The following is a 24,944-nucleotide window of genomic DNA, read 5'->3' on the forward strand; positions in this document are numbered from 1 at the left end:
TGGATGAATGAACTTGAGGGCACCGAATAACAACACCGTATTTCCCAGCAACCTCCAGCAATCTGTATCCCAGCTTCCTTTGGCCAGAACAGGTCCCCTGACCACCTGAAACACTCATCGCCATTGATGGTGGCCCAGTCCCTCCAGAGAAGAGCTCTCCTCCAAGCTCCTACCCTCACCAGCCCTTCAAACAAAGTGCTGTTCTCTTCTCCAGGAAGAAAGGAAATGGCTTTTGGTAGACGACCACAGCGTCCACCATGTGCCTTGCCCCATCCCTTTAGATGGCCACAGCACTGGATTCCTGGAACAGAAGGCACTCTGCCTAAAACAGCCACGGCCAAACCCACTGCTGTGGAGTTGGCCCCGACTCATGGTGACTCTGACTAGGTTTCCAAGACGGTCAGTCTTTACTGGAACCGACAGCTCCTCTTTCTCCTGTGGCGTGGCTGGTGGGTTTGAATTGCTGGCTTCATGGTTGCAGTCGGTGCTGATCCTACAGCGCCACACCAGGCCTCCTGTTGTTAGGTACTCACAATTCAGTTCCAAGTCCTAGTGGCCCTGTGTAGGGTTTCCGAGGATTTGAACTGCTAACCTCATGGCTGTTAGTCCCATGCTTAGCCTGCAGCACCACACCAGGTAGTTGCTTCCCTCCAGTGGGCTTCAGGCATTTTAAAGACAGTGACCACCGTCTGGTTCACTTTGTCATGTCCATCAGGCTGTCCCATACCGCATCAAGGTGTCACGTCTGTTCCCTTACACTTGCCGTGTGAGTTCCATCGGCTGCTGTGTGAGTGCACGCTCAGAGACGTGTTGGTGCCGTGAGCAGAAGCAGTGAAGACTTAGCAGCTGGTGAAGCACTTAGAGAAAGCCGAGGTCACAGGTCACAGGGAAATGCTTTCCATCCGTCTGTCAAACAGAAATGAAGTGGCTCTTGCCAGCCTTGGTCTACAGGACCTAAGCTGACTCACCCTGCTAATCACTGTTTCCTTTCCCAAGTGCTCGCCAACTGTCTGTCTGTTTAACCATCAGTTCAAGGGTTTTTCTAGGACCCGGCATTCATAACCAGCAGTAGTTGTCTGCTGCCTCGCCCCTGGCCTGGCCTGGCCTGAGTCCTGTCAGACTCTCACTGTCCTCCTGACCCTCAGGAGCGGCTTTCCCTTTTCAGCACATCTGGTCTCTCCTTGAACACTGGTGGTGCCATGGGTTAAGCATTGGGCTGCTAACCACAGGTCAGTGGTTCAGACCATTGTCTGGAGAAAGATGTACAGCCGTGGAAACCCTGCAGCCGTTCTGCTGAGCGCTAGGCTTCCTGGGAGTGTGGCCCATTTGCTGGCAGTGGGTTTGGTCTTCGCTTCTTCGTCTTTCCTTGACAACTGTAAGATTATTCTTCTTGATAGAAAAATGGGAAACACATAGATTTGATTTCTCTGTTACTTCATTCAGCCAGTGTCGTGTGGTTTTCCCTCACAGACTCAACGCATTTCTTAGTTTCCTAATTATCTGCTGACAGGCTCCATTTGGGTCTTTTCCTGAGGTCTGTAGTTGGAGAAAGCACCAAGTCAAGACGTAGACCTGCCACTTACAAACTGGGTCGTAGCAACAGGCCTGGGACAGAGTGGGTGCTCAGCAGGTATTCATGAGATGATTCAGTGGCACAGAAGGTGACGTAGAGCACTCTAATTACACGCAGGTACTGTGTGCATACATGCATGCACACACACAGATAACAGAGAGAGAGAACGGGATGGGAGTGTGTGTGTGGATGGATGGATAGCTAGAAAGGTGGTTGTTGTTAAGTGCCATCAAGTCAGTTCTGACTCATAGTGACCCTGTATAGGGTTTCCAAGGAGCAGCTGGTGAGCTTGAAACACCAACTTCGCAGTTCAAACCAACCTTTCGTTCCAGTGCATTAACCTGCAGCATTACACCAGGACCCCAGATAGAAAGGTAGATAGGTAGTAGATCTATAGAGATGGGTAGATGGATGGATGGATGGATGACACATACATACATGGGTAGATAGATATAGATGGATAAATAGATAAGGTGGGTGGGTGGGTGGATAGAAAATAGAGACAGGAGAGATAGGTAGGTAGATATAGATGGAGAGATAGGAATGTGTGGATGGACGGATGGATGGATGGATGGGTAGATGATAGCTAGATAGATGGACAGACAAACAAACACATCCCTAGACACATGCATGTGGGATCTGTAAGCCTTGTTACAGATGGATGGATGGACTGATGGATGGGTAGACGATAGGTAGATAGACGGACAGGCAAACACATCCCTAGACACATGCATGTGGGATCTGTAAGCCTTGTTACAGATGGATGGATGGACTGATGGATGGGTAGACGATAGGTAGATAGACGGACAGGCAAACACATCCCTAGACACATGCATGTGGGATTTGTAAGCCTTGTTACATTTAGAGTTATCCAAGGGTGGGAACGCTGGTCCCCAAGCAGAACCCTTCCAGTGGAGAGTGCCTGAGACAACAAAGTCCAGGGATCCCTTTCTCCTTTGCTGTCTTGACACTGAGGTCTGTCAGTTTAAGGAGAGTTTATTAAACTCTAGGGCTCGTTCTCTAAACTAAAACCATAAAGACTGATTTCTGAATGAATATGCTAATTTAGCAAATTCAAAGGCAGGTATCTGCCAGGATCTTCATAAATCATTTAGGCCACGTCTCAGGCAAGTTCACCAGGGGGTCGCATTAGTAAATCGGCTTGCTGCAGAATGAGATGAAGTGAAAACAAAGGGGGTCTTTTTTGTAGGGTAGCACAACCTAAAGAATGCCCTTCTAGTGAATTCATACCAACCCCACTGGTGTCCGGTAGGTTTTGACTCACAGAGACCCCATAGGACCAAGTAGAACTGGCCCCTAGGGTTCCCAGGCTGTACATATTGATGGAAGCAGGTGACCTCTTCTTTATCCGAAGGAGCAGCTGGTGAGTTTGAACTGCCGACCTCCTTGTCAGCAGTCCAGTGCTTAGTTCACTGCATCACCAGGGCTCCTTTGGTTCACATCGGTAGCTAACATTTCCTGCACCTCCCCACGTGCCTTGAGTGGGAGCCCTTTGGGCGGATGCTGGTGTAAGAACAGCTCCAGCGCAGCGACGGCACCATCTGAACCCCTCACCGTGGCTGTCCTTTAGTTAACGTGTGAGCCCATCGGCCATAGCAGCCAGCCCACTCTTGTTTCATTCCCAACATCGTATTCGTGTTGCTCATTATTTGAAGTGGTCACTATTTGTTATACTTTTTAGTTCATGGAAGCGTTGCCTTCATTAGATCAGTTCCACAAGCATCCTACTGGTGGTGCAGTGGGTTAAGTGTTGGGCTGCTCCCCACCAACCATGTGGTTTGAGCCTACTAGCTGCTCTGCGGGGAAGAGGAGACAGTCTGCTCCCGTAAAGATGCCAGCCTTGGAAAGCCTGGGCGGCACTTCTCCTCGGTCCTGAGGGTCTCTGTGAGTTGAAATCAACTCAAGAGTTGTGGCTGATCCTCATTCGATGAGTCCTGGTGTGATGGAACAGTTAAGTGCTCAGCTGCTAACGGAAGGAAAGGTGGGCAGTGGGGACCCACCAGCAGCTCCACGGGAGAAAAGATGTCACATGGGGTCGCCATGTGTGGGAATCGGCTCGATGATACCTAACAACCGTCATTCTCAACTCTGCACATGTTATTGGTGTCTCAAGCAACCCTAATAGTTTACTGAGTCCCATGTTTTCTAGCTCACGAGATTGAACTGTGAATTCACTTCTTTAGCCTCATGTCTCTCTTCAGCCGTCTCCCCTTTTGGCATGGATGACCAATCAGTGAAGTCCTACACTTTGTACTTACTGAGACCCTACTGCGGACACGCTAACCATTGCTCGATGCTAAGAATACCACAGTCAGGAAAACACAGGCCCCACACCCAGTGCATTTACAGTGAAAGACACAAGTAAACCTCAGAAACAAATCAGACCCCTGAAATGACATATCCTTTAGGTCCTCTCCTGGGCTCACATCTCACTGGAGTCCCGATGTGGCGCTGTGGGTTCGTGCACTGGACTGCAAAGTCAGTTTGAACCAAAACTTTGTGGCTCAAGTACACCAGTCACTCCTTGGAAACCCTATACAGGGTCTGAATGAGTCAGAACTGACTCAGTAGCACTTAACAGAAACAACAACAACACCTACTCTAAGAATGACATTAACGGCCTTCCCTGAGGATCCCCATTGCTAACAGTTTATCACCAAAAAGACCTCCGTTTGTTTGTTTGTTTGGTTGGTTGGTTGGTTGGTTGGTTGGTTGGTTTTGTTTGGTTGGTTGTTTGGTTGTTTGGTTGGTTGGTTGTTTGGTTGTTTGGTTGGTTGGTTGGTTGGTTGTTTGGTTGTTTGGTTGTTTGGTTGGTTGGTTGGTTGGTTGTTTGGTTGGTTCGTTGGTTGGTTGGTTGGTTTTGGTGGAGAGAATAATGTCCAGATCAGGAGGTATTTTGTCTCTCTCTTTTTTTTTTTCATTAGCTTTCAATTTCTGAGTTCAAAATGTCAACAAAGACATTCACAATGTAGCTAATGGCCTGCCTTGTTCTTAGCCCTGCTGAAGGTTCAGCTGTAGTCCCAAGAGCAATAGTGTGACTGTGATGCTTAACACAGTGCTCATGGGTTCAGCACGTTTATGCTTTGACAACCAAGCAAATCTTGTAGAGCATGGCCAAGGCAGAGAGAGTGAGAGACCAAGCTGAAGTTGAGAGCATGTGACTATTGTTGGGGGGTTGGAGCAGCTTACCAGTGAGCAGGAAGTAGATTCACAGAAGGTTCAGTGATGTGTGTCAGTAGCTACCTGACTACCTAAGAAACAAGGCCCGCAATTGGAGTCCATGAGAGAATGATAAGGCTTTCTGCTCCCGTAAAGATTTATAGCCTCGGAAAACCTATACAGGCTCGCTATGAGTCGGAATCGACTCCACGGCACATTGCCGCCATCACCAGCTGACTACCTAAGCAGCTTACTGATGAGCATGAAGTCACAGAAGGTTCAGTGAGGTGTGTGTAGGTAGGTGCCTGACTTAGCTAAGCCATGAGCAGGGAGGAAACTTACCATGTTGTCTAAGCCCACCTTGACCTGTCTTGAGCCCAGTTTGACCATTTTTGTTAGTATGGTCTCATCAATACCCCTGTGCAGCCGTGTGGCTTCAAGTAGAGTCCCTTTCACATGGGTCCCCCTGAGTGCAGAAGTGCATCGTCCCTACAGCAAATGCCAGAATCTATAACTAAGGCCTTGTATATTTCATCTAAGGCGCTCTGGTAGCGTAGTGGTTACACGTCAGGCTGCTAATCTCACGGTCAGCAGTTTGAAACTACCAGCTGCTCCACAGGAGAAAGATGAGGCTTCCTGCTCTTGTAAAGATTTACAGCCTCGGAAACCCTGTACAGTGTCGCTATGAGTCGGAACCGACTCCACGGCACATGACCGCTTACACCATACTTCGTATAAGGAGACTCTGAATTACTTTGAGAGGATGATCTAACTGGTACAGAGTTAAGGGTGGATTGTTTTGAATCCTGAGTCTCATGAGCACCTTTTTTGGGATGCCTACCTGCAGGAGGATCTCACTGGCCACTCCCCGGCAGCTTTACAAATCTTCCAACATGACTCAGCGCTGGCAAAGAAGGGAGATTTCCAACTTCGAGTACTTGATGTTTCTCAACACCATAGCAGGTAAGCTCTCTCTAACCTCCAGCCAGGCAGGCTCACCTTCCTGAATCATGAGGAGCGTGTCTGGGCAGGGCAGCTGTTTCTCTCTGGAGTTCAAGTGCAGCAGGGGAGTACAGGCTGTCACCCCTGTTAGACCTCAGCAGACACCGTGCACTGCCCGTGGAAGGAGCTTTCCGCTGCTGCTGCTGCTGCCGACAGCTCGGTCTGAAGAGGTGTTCGAGGCGCCACAACATTGCCAAGGAGTGTCTGGAAAGAATCGTGGAAACTGTCATTTCACGGCTTTGTTACTCTGTATGGCTGCAGCTCCACAAGAGAAGAACAGCATCTGCCCTGGGACAGAGATTACCTGGGTTATGGTAGGACTGGGTTACAGCATCTTTGTTTTCTTTTTTAAAATCTACAAACAAAAACGTCAAATCAGGTTGCAATTTCTAAATGATGAGTAGCTGCCACCAACCACGGTGCTTATAAATTAAAAATGAAAGGAGTGGTTTTGTTTCTGTCCTAATCAGTGGTTATCAGTGATTAAACACAGCTACGAGATGTAAGTATAGGCACCCCCGATTCCCAAAAGTTTGCTGTATGAATCAAGGCCTTCATGAAAGACCTACACCAGTACCTGTTTTCACTAACTGAAAGAAATCCAAAGAGGAGTTTCACTTTGATGCAAAAAGGTGAAAAGCAAAACTAGCGTTCAGCTGCAAAAGGAGTCCTACAAATGCAGGGGGATCCTCTGTCTCCTTTTTGGTTTTGTAAGGTAAGTTCCAAAAGCCCTACTTGTGTTGGATTATAAATCGTTTACTTCAGTAAATCAGCCTCTATAAAAACTGTTTGCAGCTGTATTTAGATGGCTGTGTAAATACAGTCCCTGTCTGCTGTCAGTGAAAGCTCAGAGCTCTGACTGTAGAGCAGAGGTCTCTGTATCGTTGTTTAAAATTGATAACCATGTAACAGGCTGTTTAATGTATCACAACACACTACTTAAGCCATGTTGTTGTTACGTGCTGTCAAGTTAGTTCCGACTCTTAGTGACCCTGGCCAGGGTTTCTGAGGAGCGGCTGGTGAATGCTATAGATATTTATTACGGTGAATACCATACCTATTTGTTTATATGGTAAATAAGTATGGATGGTTAGGTCTGTATTACATAGCCAAGGAAACTCAATTTCCCAACAAAAAGGCCTTAAAAGAATTTGAAATGTTGAAATGTCTCAGCATTTTAATAGTTTGATGCATACTATAATGTTAGTGTATTTTGCTAACAAGATACTACAGGTAAAAGTGTAGTTACCCTCTTCCTACTTAGTGATGTGGTTGGTTCCAATGAAACAGAGGATGACACGTAATTGCGTAACTGCCGCACCAATGAGAGTCGCAGGCGAGACACACTGACACGCCCCCTTCACCACCGCATCAGCTGAACTCTGGCCTCTCACCTCACTGTTGATTACTGCCAGATGTATACTAATTTTAATGTATATTTTTTGGAGATAGTTCAAATATTTAAACCTAACTTCATGTATTTTTTAATATAGATGTTACATATAGTCATTTCTCTATACATGTTTTTGTATACGTGTATCTTAGAGCCACCACTTGTCTGTCAGTGTGCTGTACTGTGGGGGCGTGAGTCTTGCTGTGATTCTGGAAGCTGTGCCACCGGTATTTTAAATACCAGCAGGTCACCCACAGTGGACAAGTTTCAATTGAGCTTCCAGATGAAGATAGACTAGGAAGAAGGAGAGTCCGACAACAATTTTTCACTGAAAACCTTATGAATATCAGTGGAACACTGTCAGCACCAGAATATCATCAGATAGAGTTAAAGGAAATAAGCCCCTTGGGTTGGAAGGCACTCAAAATACGACTGGGCAACAACTGCCTCCTCAAAACACAGTTGATCTTGATGATGTGAATGCAGTAAAACTTTCGGGCCCTTCATTTCCTGATGGGGCACAAAATGAAGAGAAACAGCTGTAAACATCCATTAATAAGCAGAACATGGAAGTTATGAAGCATGAACCTAGGAAAATTGCGAGCTGTCAAAAATGAAATGGAACGCATAAACATCAATATCCTAGGCATTAGTGAGCTGAAATGGACAGGTATTGGCCATTTTGAATCTGACAACCACATGGTTTACTGTGCCGGGAATGACAAATGAAAGAGGAATGGCGTCGCATTCATCATCAAAAAGAACAGCAGCGGGTTCAAGTCTAGAAGAGGTGATGAGGATGCCGCAGACCAGGCCGTGTTCCGTTCTGGTGTGCATCTAGCCACCAGGAATCTGAAGTGACTCAATGGCACCTAACAACAACAACATATCGTAAAGACCACTACTCACCTATCATTTCCCCATACTGTGGTAGGCTGTGTGTTTCAATCCCAGCAGAAACACCCAATATGGACAGGTTTTATCGGCGTTTCCAGATTAAGACAGACTAGGGAGAAGAAGGGACAGACTGCTTCTGAAGATCAGAAGATAAGCTTCTCAGGTTGGCAGACATTCAGAATATGACTGGGGAAGAGCCTCCTTCAGGTAGAGTTGACCAGGATGACACGAATGGATTTGAGCTACTGGGACCTTCATTTGCTGATGGAGCACGACTCAAAATGAGAAGAAATAACTGCAGATCTCCATTAGTAACTGAAATGTGGAATGTACAAAGTATGAAACTGGGAAAATTGGAAACCGTCAGAAATGAAATGGAATGTTTTCTGGTAAGTGGTTCCTAGCAGTTACTGTGCATCACCGATTCTTTTACCACTGAGATCACAGCGTGGTTTCCAATCTTAAAGGGAGAACAGGATAGCCAGGGAAGCAGATGAGTCTGCCAGAAATTCCCCTAACGGTGAGAAGTACTACCCTGGGAGAATGCATCAGACTGGGTGGGTCCTGGATCTGAACACCGGTACTTATAATGGAAATACAAGAGGGCTTCACTAAGTTCGAGGGAAATGGAATTTGAAGATCATAGTGACTTAATGTGATTCACGTGACAGAGTAGAACCTTCCCGTAGGTTTCCTAGGCTGTTTTCTTCATGGGAGCAGACACCACACCTTTCTTCCATAGAATGGTTGGTGGGGGGTTGAACTGCCGACCTTCTGGTTTACCAGCCAAGTTCTTGCCCATTGCATCTCCAGGAGTCCTTGAGCTCCACCCCAGACCTGCTGGATCTGGAACGGTGGGGGTGTGGCCTGTGTGTTTTCACAAACCCCACTGGTTCTGATGCCTGAGCATGAACACCGTTGCTCCAGCCACGTAGCATCGACTTCTGAGCCTGAGATTTGCATATAGAAGCATGAGATGCATATGAATGGAGTTGAGTGCTACAATGTGAGAGACGAGTCTTAGGCAATGTGGGCTAGAAATCATCTCCTAGAAGACTCAAGAGAGGATTTTCCGGGCAGAATAAACCTCCAGAAGGAAGACAACAGTGAGATGCACTTAAGAAAAACACATATCCACAAGCTGCCTCTTGGGAGATTTCCCACCCGTTGGTCCCTTGCCATCATCTAGAATCTGGGGCAAAGAGGGCCAGCTTCCATTGAGCACCAGCAGCGAAGGTGGTGGGTGGTGGTAGATGGGTGTTGTCACGTCTGGTCCGACTCCTACTGACCCTGTGTTGGGTTTGCGAGCTCAGCTCCTGGATTTGAATGACTGACTTTGTGGTTAGCAGTCCAGTGCTTATCTCACAGTTAGGGCGATGTTTTGTAGGAAGCTTCAGTAGAACCAAGACAAACCACTTGTCAGAAAAGAAATTAGAGCTGGCTGTTTTCCAGATCTGTGGTGAATGCTGTCTCTGTATTCATCTTGTAGAAACGATTCTTACGAGAGTCTCCTAAGGATCCTGGAACAAAGAACACTCTAGAACTGTCAGGTTATTCCAGTACCGCTCCTACTAGCATGGATTGTGCCATATCACAGCACACTCTTAGGAATGTAGTTATTAAAACAAGTGAATATTGATTTTATCGAAGTCAGCTGATTGAAACATAGGGCTTACACATTCCTGAGGAGCTATTTGTGGTGGTCTTATTGATATTCATATTTAATTTCCTGGGAATTCCAAAGCCAAGATATGTCTGGTTTTTAGCTTATCATAGTCCTTTTGAAATATTTAATGACTCTTAATATCAAGACTCAGAAGAAATAATGAATAATGGTATTTTTCTTATCTCTTTACTACGTTTTATAACTTCTTTTTTAAAGAAGTATTTTTTCATTGCTAACATTAACATTTAGAAAACCTAATAAGTAGTAGTGAACGTTGACTGAGCTTTCTACAATGTGCCAGGCGTTCTTCTGTGTGCTTTGTGGGCTTTTACATATTTAGTCTGCACAGGGACTGCTAGAATTCGATTCTTTCCTTCTCACAACTTCACAGATGAGGAAATGAGGCAAAGAAATTGTGCCCAAAACACAGAGCGAAGAAGCCATAAACGCAGCATTCAGACAGACAGCTTGGCTCCCAGCATTTCACTTCACCGCTCCAGAGACGGCTTCCAAAGACTCAGGGTGCTCGTGACACACAACCCCAGACAGCAGCCGAGCCTACCAGGCCTTCAGAACAGCCTCATCCCCTTTGGTCTTGGCTTGGAGACACAGATGTGCTCCTTCTAGACCTGGGTCTGGAATCAAGGTCCCCACTGTGCTCTTAGTTCCAGGGAAACCAACAGCAGACAGAGTGGGCTGCTGAGAAGGCCAAAGGGCAGTGCCCCCTGGGCTCAGCATCTATGGGGGCACTGAGGTCCAGGGCAGCTGCCCCGAGGGCCTGGCATCCCACAGGGAGCCCTGGAACTGGATGCCCTGAGGGCCTGAAACTTCAAAGGGAGTCCTGGCAGGCACCCTACCACCTCAGCATCTCCACAGATGGCTGGGCCCCACCCCAGGGGGCTTGAGGGAGGAGCAGTGTCCAGAACCTGCATATCTAGCTAGAGCCCAGATGGTCCAATGGCAATGCTCTCCTGAGAACCTCCTCGAGGTCACTGTCTTCTGCAGCGCCGTGTGCATCCCATAGTGTGCATTCAGCTCGCCCTGTCCACAGCTTGTCTTCCCCTGAGATTATGAGGTCACTGAAGAGCAGCACCAGCGTTTCTTCTCACTTAATACATGATAATTTCCTAGGCATAGTGAGCTGAAATGGACTGGTATTGGCCAACTGGAATCCAACATATGAGCTGCTCTACTGAAACTGACAAACTGAAGGGGAATGTTGCTGAATGTGTCATCAAATGAACATTTCCATTTCTGTCCTAAACTCACACTGTCAGTGACGGGATAGTCCACACACCTTTGAGGAAGACCAGTCAGTACCACTATCATTTCAAACGTACCCACCAACCACCTCAGCCAAAGATGAAACAATTGAATATTTCTACCAACCTCTGTAGAAACTGATCTAGAGTAAATAGTCTGAAATTAATCAAACATGCAATTGAGATGCCTTGATCATTGCTGGTGATTACAATGTGAAAATTGGAAACAGAACAAAGATCTGTAGTTGGAAAATAGGCCCTTGGTGATGGAAACACTGCTGAAGATCGCATGGTAGGATTTGCAAGACCAATGACTATTGGCTGGGAAACCTTTCACAACATAAAAGATACTTGAACTAGCCCGATGAAATACACAAGAATCGAATCAATTATATGAGGGGACTTCAAAAAGTTCTTGAAAGAATTCTATTATCTTTTCATTCCGTTCTTCCTTGAACTTTTGGAAGCCCCTGGTATCAGTAGGCAAAGACTATGAAGACCCACAACCAGTCAGAACTAGCCCAGAGGCTGCCCGCAGGACAGACTATCAATTGCTCACATGCAAGTTTAATTTGAAGATGAAAATTAAAACAAGTCCATGAGAGCCAAAGTACGACTGAACTATTGTTGTTAGGTGTCATCGAGTCGCCACCAACTCATAACAGCACTATCTGTGCACAAGAGAACAAAACACTGCCCAGTCCTGTGCCAACCTCACAGCAGTTGCTACGCTTGAGCCCATTGCTGCTATCACTGTGCCAATTCATCTCATTGGAGTCTTCCTCTTTTTCGCTGACCCTCCACTTTACCAAGTGTGATGTCCTTCTCCAGTGACTGGTCCCCTCCTGATAACGTGTCTGAAATATGAGAGACCAAGTCTGGCCATCCTGACAGCAGAGAGTATCTGGCTGCGCTTCCTCCGACACGGATCTGTTGGTTCTTTTGTCAGCCATGATGCTTTCAGTATTCTCCTCCAACACCATAACTCAACTGTATCAGTTCTTCTACGGTCTTCTTCATTCATTGTCCACCTTTCACATGTTTATGAGGTTATTGAAAATACTATGGCTTGGGTCAGGCGCACCTTAGTCCTCAAATTGACATTTTTACTCTTGAACACTTTAACGAGGTCTTGTACAGCAGTTTTGCCTAATGCAATACGTCGTCTCATTTCTTGGCCTGTGTAAATTCCCCCTGAATTTAGAGACCGTCTCAAGAACAGAAATGATGCATAGAACAAACACTACTGACTGAAGACCAGACAAGTTGTGGAATAGCATCAAGGCCATCTTACATGAACAAAGCAAAAGGTCATTAAAAAGGAAAGAACACAAAAAAGACTAAGATGTCAGAAGAGACTCTGAAACTTGTTCTTAAATATAGAATAGCTAAGACGAATGTAAAAAATGAAGAAGTAAGTATAAGAAGTTTAATGTATTCATTATTACTGGTGATTGGAATGCAAAGCTTGGGAAAAAGAAGAAGGCTCAATAGTTGGAAAATATGGCCTTGGTGATAGAAACGATGCTGGAGAACGCATGATAGAATTCTGCAAAATCAATGATTTGTTCATTTCACATACCTTCTTTAGCCAGCATAAGAGACGATTATACACATGAACCTCACCAGAGGAATACACAGAAATCAAATTAACTACATCTGTGGAAAGAGATGATAGAAAAGCTTCATATCACCAGCCAATATAAGGCCTGGGGCAGATTGTGGAACAGACCATCAAGTGCTCATATGTAAATTCAAACTGAAGTGGAAGAATATGAAAACAAGTCCACGAGAGTCAAAATATGACCTTGAATATATCCCACCTGAATTTAGCGATCATCTGAAAAATAGATTTCATACATTGTACACTAAAGACCGAAGACCAGAAAAGTTGTGGGATGACATCAAGAACATCATACATGAAGAAAGCAAAAAGTCATTAAGAAGACAAAAAAGAAGGAAAAGATCAATATGGATGTCAGAAAGACATTGAAACTTGCTCTCCAGCGTAGAGATGCTAAAGCCAATGGAAGAAATGAGGAGGTCCATGAGCTGAACAGAAAATGTCAAAGGTCAGCTCAAGAAGACAAAGCCAGATATTACAATGAAATGTTCAAAGATCTGGAGTCAGTAAACTGAAAGGGAAGGACATGCTCAGCATTTCTCAAGCTGGGGGAACTGAAGAAAAAAATTCAAGCCTCGACTTTCGTTATTGAAGGAGTCTCTGGACAAATTATTGATTGATGCAGAAAGCATCAAGAGAAGATGGAAGGAAAACACAGAGTCACTGTACCAAAAGGAAATGGTTGATGTTCAACCGTTTCAAGAGGTAGCATATGATCAATAGCCAATGATACTGAAGGAGGAAGTCCAAGGTGCATTGAAGGAATTGGCAAAGAACAATGCACCAGGAATTGATGGAATAAAAACTGAAATCTTTCAAGAAAGTGAGGCAGCACCAGAGGCACTCACTCATCTATGCCAAAAAATTTGGAAGACCACTATCTGGCCAACTGATTGGAGGAGATCATATTTATGCCCTTTCCAAAGAAAGGTGACCCAACGGAATGCAGAAATCATCAGATAATCTCTTTGATATCCCATGCAAGTAAAGTTTTACTAAAGGTAATACAGAAATGGCTGCAAGCATACACTGACAGAGAACTTCCAGAGGTTCAAGCCAGATTCAGAAGAGACTATTGAATAAAGGATATCATTACTGATGTCTGATGGATCTTGGTTGAAAGCAGAGAATGCCAGAAAGATGTTTACTTGTGCTTTGTTGACTATGCGAAGGCTTTCGATTGTGTGGATCATGACAAGCTTTGGACAACACTGCGAAGTATGAGTATTCCTGAACACTTCATTGTGCTCATGAGGAATGTGTAACATGGACCAAGAGGCAGTTGTTCGAACAGAACATGAGAACACTGAATGGTTTAAAATTAAAAAAGGTGCACAACAGGGTTGTATTCTTTCACCATACTTAGTCAACCTGTATGCTGAGCAAACAATCAGAGAAGCTGGGCTATATAAAAAAAAAAACCAAACATGGCATCAGAATTGGAGAACGACTCATTAACATCCTGCAATATACAGATGATAAAACCTTGCTTGCTGAAAGTGAAGAGGACTTATACTTACTGATGAATATCAAAGAGCACAGCCTTCAGTATGGATTGCATCTCACTGTAAGGAAAACAAAAATCCTCACCACTGGACCAATAGACAAGATTCTTAGCAACAGAAAAAAGATTGAAGTTGTCAGGGACTTCATTTTTCTTGGATCAACACTAGCGGAAGCAGCAGTCAAGAAATCAAACGACATATTGCATTAGGCAAATCTGCTGCAAAAGACCTTTTTAAAGCACTGAAGAGTAAAGATTTCAGCTTGAGGACTAAGGTGCGCCTGACCCAAGCCATGGTATTTTCAACAACCTCATATGCATGCGAAAGCTGGACAGTGAGTAAGGAAGACCACAGAAGAATTGATGCTTTTGAGTTATGGTGTTGGAGGAGAACATTGAAAATGCCATGGGTTGTCAAAAGAATGAACACATCTGTGGTAGGAGAAATGCAGCCAGAGTGTTCCTTGGAGGCCCAGATGGCCAAAAACTTCATCACTCATACTTCGGACATATTGTCAGGAGGGACCAGTCACTGGAGAAGGACTGGTTTGGCAAGGTGGAGGGTCAGAAAAAAAGAGGAAGACCCCCAGCTAGATGGATTGGCACAGTAGCAGCATTGATAGGCTCAAGTGCGGCAACAATTGTGAGGTTGGCCTAGGACCGGGCAGTGTTTCGTTCTGTTGTACATAGGGTCAGTATGAGTCTACATTTTATCATGTAGAACAGGATCTGGTCGGAGGCACTGAAAAGAATTAAATATCAACTTGAAAAATCTCTATCAGAGCAACAAGAATAATACTGAAATTGAAGCAAGAAAAAAGATCAAATTCATGGTAAACTTAGAACCAGCAAAACCATTGATGCTTAAAAAACATTGAAGGGGACAGTGCCCCCAAAGAAATCAGCAGCTTACAAGTGGACTGCAAGAAGGGATGAGATGATGTTGAAGCTGAAGCAGAGCATCCACATATCTTTTCAAGGAAAAACGTAATCTTATTCCTGCCCTAAGTGAACAGGACCAACCATTTCCAGCAGTAACAGTAGCCAGCTCCGTAGGCGTCTTATTTGGTTCCATTTACTCAATTCTGGCTGAAAAGTTCAATGTGAGTAAACTTTCCAATTGATGGGTACCCTAACTCATGCATCTAGATGTACTTCAGAAAGGACCAGAGCTCTCACTGGAAATTTTAAATAAGGGGATCAAGACTTGAAGCGCTTCTTTGGAGAACTGTAACAGGACAGGAAACATTGCTGATCCTGAAGACAATTAAAGCAATGGTGACCAAGAGGTGGAAATGGTCCAGTCAGCAAAAGTGAAGCAGTCAAAAGCAAAGGTCATGGCAACAGGTTTTGGATGCTGAGTGCATTTTACTTGTTGCCTTTCTGGAGCACGGAAGAATGATAACATCTGTGTGTGAGAAGAGTGTTTTGAGAAAGGCAGTCAAAGCTTTACCAGAAAAACACCCAAAAAGCCTCAGCAGAGAGTCCTTGACCACCCCTCCAACACTCCTGATGATTCCTCTCTTCAAACAAGGACAATTTGTGAGAGTGTGCATGGGAAATCAGTAGGCATCCACCTTCCATTCCTAATTTGCCATCTTCTAACTACTGTTTGTTTTTGAATCTTAAAAAATCTTTAAAGGGCACCCATTTTTCTTCAGTTAATAGTGTAAAAAGGACCACGGTGACATGGTTACATTCCCAGGACCCTCAGTTGTTTGTGTAGGGGGGACGAGTGACTGGTACCAGACCAGCACTTACAAGAGTGTCTTGACCCTGATGGAGCTTCTGTTGAGAGAGAAAAAAAGTTATAGTTTTAATTTTTATCTTTTGATTCCATTTATCCGCGAACCTCTTAATTCCGAATAAGAGATTTCAAAGGGCAGCTCTAGCAGACAAAGTAAAATATTATAATGAAATGTGGAAAGACCTGGAGTCAGGAAATCAAGGGGAAGAACATGCTCAGCATTTCTTAAGCTGAAAGAACTAAAGGGGGGGGGGAGGGAAATGAAGCCTGAAATTGCAGTTTTGAAGGATTCTTGGGCAAAATATTGAATAAAGTAATAAAGTAGGAAATTTCAAAAGAATAATGAGAGGAATACAAAGAGTCACTATAGCCCAAAGAAGTGGTCCGTGTTCACATATTTCAGGAGGTAGCAGAACCTTCAAGAACCAATGGCATCGAAGGAAGACATTCTTGCTGCACTCCACCAATTGATAGAATACCAAATGTACATACACCAAGAAGCAGTTTCAACAAATAATGCAGTACTGAAAACAATCACACAGCAATGCCAAGAGATTTACAGGACAGCTACCTTGCCAACCAACAGGAAAATACCCATATTTGTGCCCCTTCCAAAGGGAGGTGATGCAACAGGATGCTGAAATCATCAAGCAAATTTGGTAAAACCCCCTGAAGTAAAATATGCTGAAGATACAGCCTTCAAAAACAATTGCAGCAGTACATGAGCAGGAAACGACCAGAAACTACCAAGTCATAATCAGAAGGAGACATGGAGTTTGGGATCTCACTGTTGATTTCCGATGGATCTTGAATGAAAACTGAGAATATCAGACAAATGTTTTTTCACCTGTGACTTATTGACTCTACAAAGGCATTTGACTGTGTGAATCATATCAATTATGGACAGCATTGTAAATAATACGAATTCCAGAATGCTCAATTGTGCTCATGAGGAACCTGTACATAGACCATGAGGCAGTTGTTCAACCACACCAAGTGGCTACTAAATAATTTAAAATTAGGAAAGGTGTGTGTCAGGGTTATATCCTTTCACTATATTTATTCAATCTATATGCTAAGTAAATAAATTGAGAATCTGGGCTATATGAAGAAGAATGCAGCATCGGGATTGAAGGAAGACTCACTAGCAATGTGTGATATGCAGATGACACTACCTTATTGCTGAGAATGGAGACATCTTGAAGCACTTAATGATGAGGCGCAAAGACTATATAGCCTTCATTATGGATTAGACCTCAACATAAAGAAGAAAAATCCTTGTAACTGGACCAATGAGTAACATCACAGTAAGTGGAGAGACCATGGAAATTGTCAAGAATTTCGTTTTACTTGGATCCACTACAAACACCCGTGGATGAAATCTGCCTACACTCGGGGGGATTGTAATCATTTGCAATGAAATGAAATCTGATAGGATGAGTGCAAAACCAATGTTCTCCCATGTAAACTATCACTCAATTTACAATAAAAGCTTTGTAAGAAATTTAAAATAAAGAAATCTGCCTATTTATTGTATCAGACAAGTTTGCTTCAAGAAAGTGCTAAAAAGCAAAGATGTCACTTGGAGGACTAAGGTACACCTGACCCAAGCCATGGTAATTTTCATCGTTTCATAGGCACGTGAAGTTGGACAATGGACAAGGCAGACTGAAGAATTGATTCATTTGAATTACGGCATTGGCAAAGAATATTGAATATGTTATTGGCTGCAAGATGAGCAAACAAATCTGTCTTGGAAGAAGATAGCCAGAATACTCCTTAGAAGATAAGGTGGTGGTGTTTTCTCTCATTTACTTTGAATGTGTTATCAGAAGACATCAGTCCCGAGACATATCATGCTTGGTAAAGTAGAGGGTCAGCGGAAAAAGGGAAGACCTTCAACAAGATGGACTGGCCCAGTGGGCTCAAACATAACACCAATTGTGAGGATGCGCAGGACCGGGCAGGGTTTCATTCTGTTCTGCAGAGGGTTTCTATGAGTTTGAACAGACTCGACAGCATCTAACAACATCAACAACATACCTGTCAAATTGAACCTATTTAATATATGTAATATTTATACTGTGTGAGAGTTTGTGCTGTGTTTTTTCTTTGATTCTGTGATCTGTTTTTTGTTTTACTTCACAAGAATTGCTGGGTAAAGGATTCTTAATACTTTCTTGGTTAAACGGGAGTATGGGGAGTATGGGGGGAATAAGACCCTGCTTGAGAAAATGAAGGAATCTTGTCTGTCTTCCCTTCTTTAAAAATATAGGTCAGTGTGACTTAATAAATTTCACGTTTTCTGAAATATATTTTGGCTGCTGTCTTATACTCTCTGATTAATCTTTGTTTTGTTTTGTTTTCCCCCCAATACTATTTTAATATGAAATACAGAGTTTATCCTTTGACGACTCATATCTTTCCCTCCACTTCTGAGATCGCTCACAGTTAATTGAGTTTACTTTTTTTTTCCTTTCTAGATGATTCCAAAAGTAAGGCTACATATAAAGTGTGTGGTTATTGTTGTTAGGTGGTGTTGACTTGGTTCCGACTCATGGCAAACGTGTGCACAACAGAGCAAACACTGCCCCAGTCCTGTGCCATTCTCACAATCGTTGTTAACCTTGAGAACTTTGCTGTTGCTATTGTGCCAATCCATCTCAATGGGGGTCTTCTTTTTCATTTACCCTCCACTATACCCATCATGATGTCCTTCTCCAGGGACTAATCCCTCCTGAGAACATGTCCGAAGCATGAGAGACGGACGTCTCGTCATCCTTGCTTCTACGGAGCATTCTGGCTGGACTTCTTCCAATAGAGATCTGTTAGTTCTTCTAGCAGTCCGTGGCACTTTCAATATTCTCCTCCAACACCCAAACTCAAATGCATCAATTCTTCTACAGTATTCCTTATTCATTGTCCAACTTTTACATGCGTATGAAGTTATTTAAACTCACCATGGTTTGGGTCAGGCACACCTTAGTCCTCAAATTGATATCTTTGCGCTCAAACACATTAAAGAAGTCTTGTGCAGAAGATTCTTATTGAAAGAAAGACTTGCAGAAAGAGGGGGGGGGAAAGCAGACTGTTTGGATGTTTGAATATCTAGAAAGCTATTTGCTTTGGAGGCATCAAGGAAAGAAAAGTCAGCACATCAGGGAAACTCCCTCCTAGGACTGAAACTTAAAGGGAACCCATGAGACATATAATATGCTCACTGGTGACCATCTGGGTTTACTTGTGAGTAAAAGTGGGGGAAACACAGCAATGAAGACATTGGCTGAGTTTGGCCATATTCCATTGGCACTCACTGACCTTTAGAAAAGAGAGAGGAAAGGAAAGGCCTACTGGTCTGAAGTGCAGGGAGGTGTGTGTGAACTCCCAAACTTGCAGCTAGTATCCATTTGACCTAGCTTGGATGACTAGGCAACCAGAACTCAAACCAAGGAAGATAAAGATGTTTGATACTGAGAATAAGTGCATATTGCTACAATTTGATAGACTAGACTTTTGCCTATGAATGCAGTGACTCAAAATTCCAACCAGAATGGAAAGATTCTTCATATCAAAGAACAACCTTGTTTTGAGAAATTTAGACATTGACTATCAAAAATGGGTGGGGGAGGATCTACAAAGGCATGAAGTGACTGGCTTAGAAGCTTTCATGAGTGTGCTTAGTTGCAGACCGAGTAGGGTGGGGAGGAAAAACATAGAGAAAAATGCATAAGAAAATAACATCCTTCAATATGCTGTCTACAAGAGACGTATCCAAAAGATGGAGACACCTTGGGTTGTTTGAATGGTTATGCATTCCTGAGTGCTTCGGTGTACATCCAAAAAACAACACCACCAAAAAAGAGGGAATGGAAGCAAGTGCTGTTGAATGATGCTGCATGGAGGGGATTGTAGTCATGGCAATGAAACGAAATACGATAGGATCAATGTAAAGCTGATGTTCTCCCATGTAAACTATCACTCAGTTCACAATAAAAACAAAAACAAAAAACAAAAAAAAATGGAGATAGCTTAAATACCTATCAACAGAAGAATCGCTAAACAAGCTTTCACATACACACAATGGAACACTACCAAACATTGAAGAATAATGACAAATCTGTAAAACACCTCACAACCTGGTTGAACCTGGAGGACATTATGCTGAGTGAAATTAGGCAATCACATAAGGACAAATACTGTATGAGACCAATGTTGTAAAAAGTTGTTTTGTTTTTTTTTTAAAGAAGATAGGTTTTCTTGATAAAAGAAACAATCTTTAATGGTTGGGGGTGTTATTCATGGGCTAGAGTGTAGACACGTGTTAATACAGGTGACAAGTCAGGTTAAAAACAAGAGGGAGGTTAGCAGAGGAAAGATGAAGGTAGCGGGAGACACAGGGAGGAATGCAATAGATGAAGTGAACAGAGGTAAATACTGTGAACTGTTGGCACATGAAGGGGATTACAGTCATGTAATGAATTAAAGTATATGACTTGTTGAATGTAAAACTTATCATCTGCTCTATAATCCTTTACTCAATTCCCAATAAAAACGTTAAAAAGAAAAAAAAACAAAAACTTGTTCAGCAGATTTGCCTAATGCAATACATCATTTGATTTCTTGACTGCTGCTTACATGAGTGTTGATAATGATTCCAAGCAAAGTGAAGTCTTTGACAACTTCAATCTTTTCTCCATTTTTCATGATGCTACTTATTGGTCCAGTGGTGAAGATTTCTGTTTCTTGTACATTGAGCTATAACCCATACTGATTGATGTGGTCTTTGATGTTCATCAGTATTTTTAACTCCTCTTCACTTTCAGCAAGCAAGATTGTATCCTCTGCATATCATAGGCTGTTAATGAGTCTTCCTCCAATTCTGATGTCTCATTCTTCTTCATATAATTCAGCTTCTCAGATTATTTGCTCAGCATACAGATTGAATAAGTATGGTGAAAGAATACAACCCTGGTGCACAACCTTTCCCTATTTTAAACCATTCAGTGTTCCCTTGTTCCGTTCGAATATCTGCCTCTTGGTCTATGTACTGGTTCTTCAAGAGCACAATGCAGTGTTCTGGAATACTCAGTCGCCGCAATGTTGTTCAAAGCTTGTCATGATCCACATACACGAGAGGGCTTCAAAACATTGATGGGAAAAAACTCTGTTACTTTTCATTCCATTTTTCCATGAACTTTTTGAAGCCTTTTGTGCATCTCTACACACGTATCACATGTTGGTCTAAAAAATTCTTTATTATTAGGACATGGCTGAGTCTCCAGACTAAGACGTAGTAGGAAGAAAGAGAGGCTGACTGCTTCTGATTGCTTAGTCACTGACAACCTTAGGAATACGAGTGGAACGCTGTCAGAAAGTACCAGAATATTGTTAGATATAGTGCCAGAAGATGATCCCTCAGGTTGGGAGGCACTGAGAATTCTAAAGGGCAACTCAAGAAGACAAAGTTATGTATTATAATGAAATGTGTAAAGATCTAGAGTTAGAAAACGAAAAGGGAAGAACATGCTCAGCATTTCTCAAATTAAAAGAACTAAGGGAAAGATTCAAGCTTCAACTTACAAGACTGAAGGATTCTATGGGCAAAATCCGGGTGTGGCGCTGTGGGTTAATGTGCCAGACTGAAAAGCCATTTGAACTGTAAGGTGTCGGTTCAAACTCACCAGCTGCTCCTCAGTAACCCTATACAAGGTTGCTATGGGTTGAAACCGACTCGATAACACGTAACAACAACAACAACGTAGGCAAAATATTGAATGATACAGAAAACCTCAAAAAAAGATTAAAGAAATAGAGTCACTGTACCAACAAGAAATGTCAACCATTTCATAGCATGTGACTAAGAGCCAATGGGGCCCAAGCTGCACTGGAGACATTGGCAAAGCACAAGGCTTCAGGAACTGATGGAATACAAATTAAAATCTTTCGACAACTTGATACAGCACTACAGGTACTCACTCATCTTTACCAAAAAACACATTGGAAGAAATTCAGATCTGCGCCTATTCAAAAGAGAGATGACCCAACAAAATGTGGAAATCCTCAGACAATATCATTAATATCACATGCAAGTAAAATTTTGCTAAAAGTAATTTTAAAATGGCTAAAACAGTGCACTAATAGAGGTTTCAGCCAGATTCAGATGAGGACGTAGAACGAGAGATCATCATTGCTGACATCAGATGTCTGAATGCATGGCTGAAAGCAGAGAATACCAGAAAGATGCTTACTGTGTTTTGTTGACTACAAAAAGGCTTTTTACTATGTGGATCATGACAAGTTATGGATAACATTATGGAGAATGAGTATTCTGGAACACTTAATTGTGCTCATGCGGAACCAGTATATAGACCAAGAGGCAGTTGTTCAACAGAACAAGGGAACACTGAATGGTTTAAAATCAGGAAAGGTGTACTCTAGGGTTGTATTCTTTTACCATGTGCACATTGAACAAATAATCCGAGAAGCTGGACCATGTGAAAAAGAATGTGACCTCAGGATTAGAGAAAGAGTCATTAATAACCTGTGATACTCAGATGATACAACCTAGCTTTCTGAAAGTGAAGAAGACTTAAAATGCTGATGGGCTGCACCTCAAAGTAAAGAAAACAAAAATCGTCACCACTGGACCCATAAATAACATCATGATAAATGGAGAAATGATTGAAGTTTTCAAAGACTTCATTTTGCTTGGAAGCATTATCAACACTCACGGAAGCAGCAGTTAAGAAATCAGATGACGTATTGCGTTGGGCAAATCTGCACAAGACCTCTTCAAAGTGTTCAAGAGTAGAGATGTCAGTTTAAGGACTAAGGCACCTGACCCAAGCCATGGTATTTTCATGTACATTTGAAAGTTGGACAATGAATAAGAGAGAACATAGAAGAATTGATGCGTTTGAGTTATGATGTTGGAGAAGAATTTTAAAGGTACCATGGACAAGCAAATCTATGTTGGAAGAAGTACAGCTGGAATGCTCCTTAGAAAGCCAAAATGACCAGACTTCATCTTTCATACTTGAGACATATTATCCAAGGGCACCAATCCCTGGAGAAGGAAATCATGCTTGGTAAACTGAAGGGTCAGCAGAAAGAGGAAGCTCCCCGATGAGATGGACTGGACAGTGACAGCAGCTATTGTGAGGATGTCACAGGGCCGGGCAGTGTGTCGTTGTGGGTTGCTATGGGTGGGAAATTACTCAATGGCACCTAATAACAGAATGTATATAATCGCACATTAATGGATACATGTTGCTTTATGTATGTGAGTCTGGTAAAGAGACTGAATTCAGAAAACCTGTTGTTTCTAAAAACAATTAAAAGCCCACAAATATTTTCACAGTTTCAACTTGTTCTGGTGTGAATTTAACAAAATACCCAGTGTAGAAAATCAAGACTATGGCAAAGACCCCTCTGCCTGGCTCTCAGTGTCACAGTGGCTGTCTCGTGTGTGGTGTCCACGGAAAACCTAAGACACAGACAGCCTGGCATCCTTCCATAGCACTAAATGTCCTCGGACTTTTTTGTATTTGAAACCTGCTCGTGAGGCCAGCTTAGTGCAGTGGTATAATTGATCAATCTCGTTTTGAAATATCTGTCTCGTTTTCAAATTTTCAAGGAACGTTAAATTTTGAAAGATGATGTAGGATTTTAATGATGTTTCGTGTTCCACTAAAAATGTCGTTTCCACCTCACCTTTGCAGAGTTGCCTCGCTGTCTGTTTCCATGCTCTGGAAAGTGCATTCCGTGTTTCAGTTTATTCCTCATTAGATAAAACAATGACAAAGACGTTTAAATCTGGCATTCTTACATTGTTTAGACAACTGCAGAGTGACTGCAAACACCTTCATGTAAATGATCCCATGTGAGATTGGAGAAGTTTTCTTGTTGCTGGGTTCTGAGCTGTTTGTCATATGATCCGCTAATGAATTCAGCACAACTTCCTCCAACCCCACCCTTTTTCCCTCCTGTTTAGCATTTTCCACTTTTTTTGCCCTGTGATGTACAAGCCCTCACTGGTTAATTATGTATATATTTAGCTACTGCATGTGTTGGGCTTATTATTGTCATCTAATTAGATGTAACTTGAACTGCTAGCTTCTAGAAAAATCATTAAAAACTCTTTCCTAATGACCTAGAGATGACAAAATGTCTGTGGAGTGTGAAGAAGTCGACAAGCGCAGGAACATTGCTCTTAGGAGTGTTAATCCAGATGCTACAATCTTCTAATTAAACAATATTTTGCTGTCATTAACATTTCCACCAAGGAATTGCAGTTATAATTTCTTTGTCAGCTGTCTCTAGATCGCTTTACCTTCAAAACTAAAGTGCCACATAAAAACATGAAATTGGATGGTTTAATTAAAAAGTTGTTTTTTTTTTTAAACTGAAGACTCATACTCAGTGCTCCTGAGAGCTCATTGGCTGTGCTTGGTTATTGTTCTAGTTGAGGCGTGCCACCTCCTCTCAGTAGTTCATAGTCATCTTCTAAGAGCAAAACGGATCATCTACACTTAGCGCTATGTAAGGGGAAAGGTGCTACCGCTGCCAGCACAGAGCACGTTGGCTAAGTTTTAACATCTGCAAACAAAGAAGATGTACCAATGGGTAACCCTGCCACAGCCTCACAGGGACTGCTTTGCAGTTATCTCACTCTTTAGTTAACTTAGTTAATTGCACCTGGTTTTTGCAGTCACAAAGGTGTTCAGGAAAATACCTGCAGAACCACCGCTTGTCCCAGATGAAACTGTTAAACAGCAAAGCCCAAAGGCACGCGGGCTCCCGCGTTTCCTCCCTGTGACTGAACAACGTGAATTCTTTCACTTCAAATAGCAAAGAAGAGCTGAGAGTCATGTCCAGGGCCATCTGTTCTGTGAGGAAAGGGTTCATGTCGCAGGGTCAGTGTGGCTCTTTTTGAAAATGTGTTTATTTGATCGAAAATGTGGCTCGAAAGCTCCCGTACGTTAAACATTTTTCTTTGTATTTATTTCAAATACCTGCCCAGAGACTGAGTTACTCAACATTCCGGGCACATAAATTGCCAAGAGCTGTGATGAGTACCATGGACCTGTTATTGTT

At 43.0% G+C, this 24,944-nt stretch overlaps 1 protein-coding gene across 1 annotated transcript in view; it reads left to right on the plus strand.

Annotated features, from left to right (window-relative positions):
• The window catches only part of NBEA (neurobeachin), an 822,532-nt gene that overhangs the window by 656,525 nt on the left and 141,063 nt on the right, over positions 1 to 24,944 (plus strand). Inside the window, exon 43 of the mRNA XM_006874376.1 lies at positions 5,601 to 5,716. Coding sequence (XP_006874438.1) covers positions 5,601 to 5,716 — 116 coding nt within the window. The remainder of the gene's footprint in view (positions 1 to 5,600; positions 5,717 to 24,944) is intronic.

Source organism: Chrysochloris asiatica, unplaced genomic scaffold (assembly GCF_000296735.1).
Source record: "Chrysochloris asiatica unplaced genomic scaffold, ChrAsi1.0 scaffold00272, whole genome shotgun sequence".
In the NCBI taxonomy this organism is placed as follows: domain Eukaryota; kingdom Metazoa; phylum Chordata; class Mammalia; order Afrosoricida; family Chrysochloridae; genus Chrysochloris; species Chrysochloris asiatica.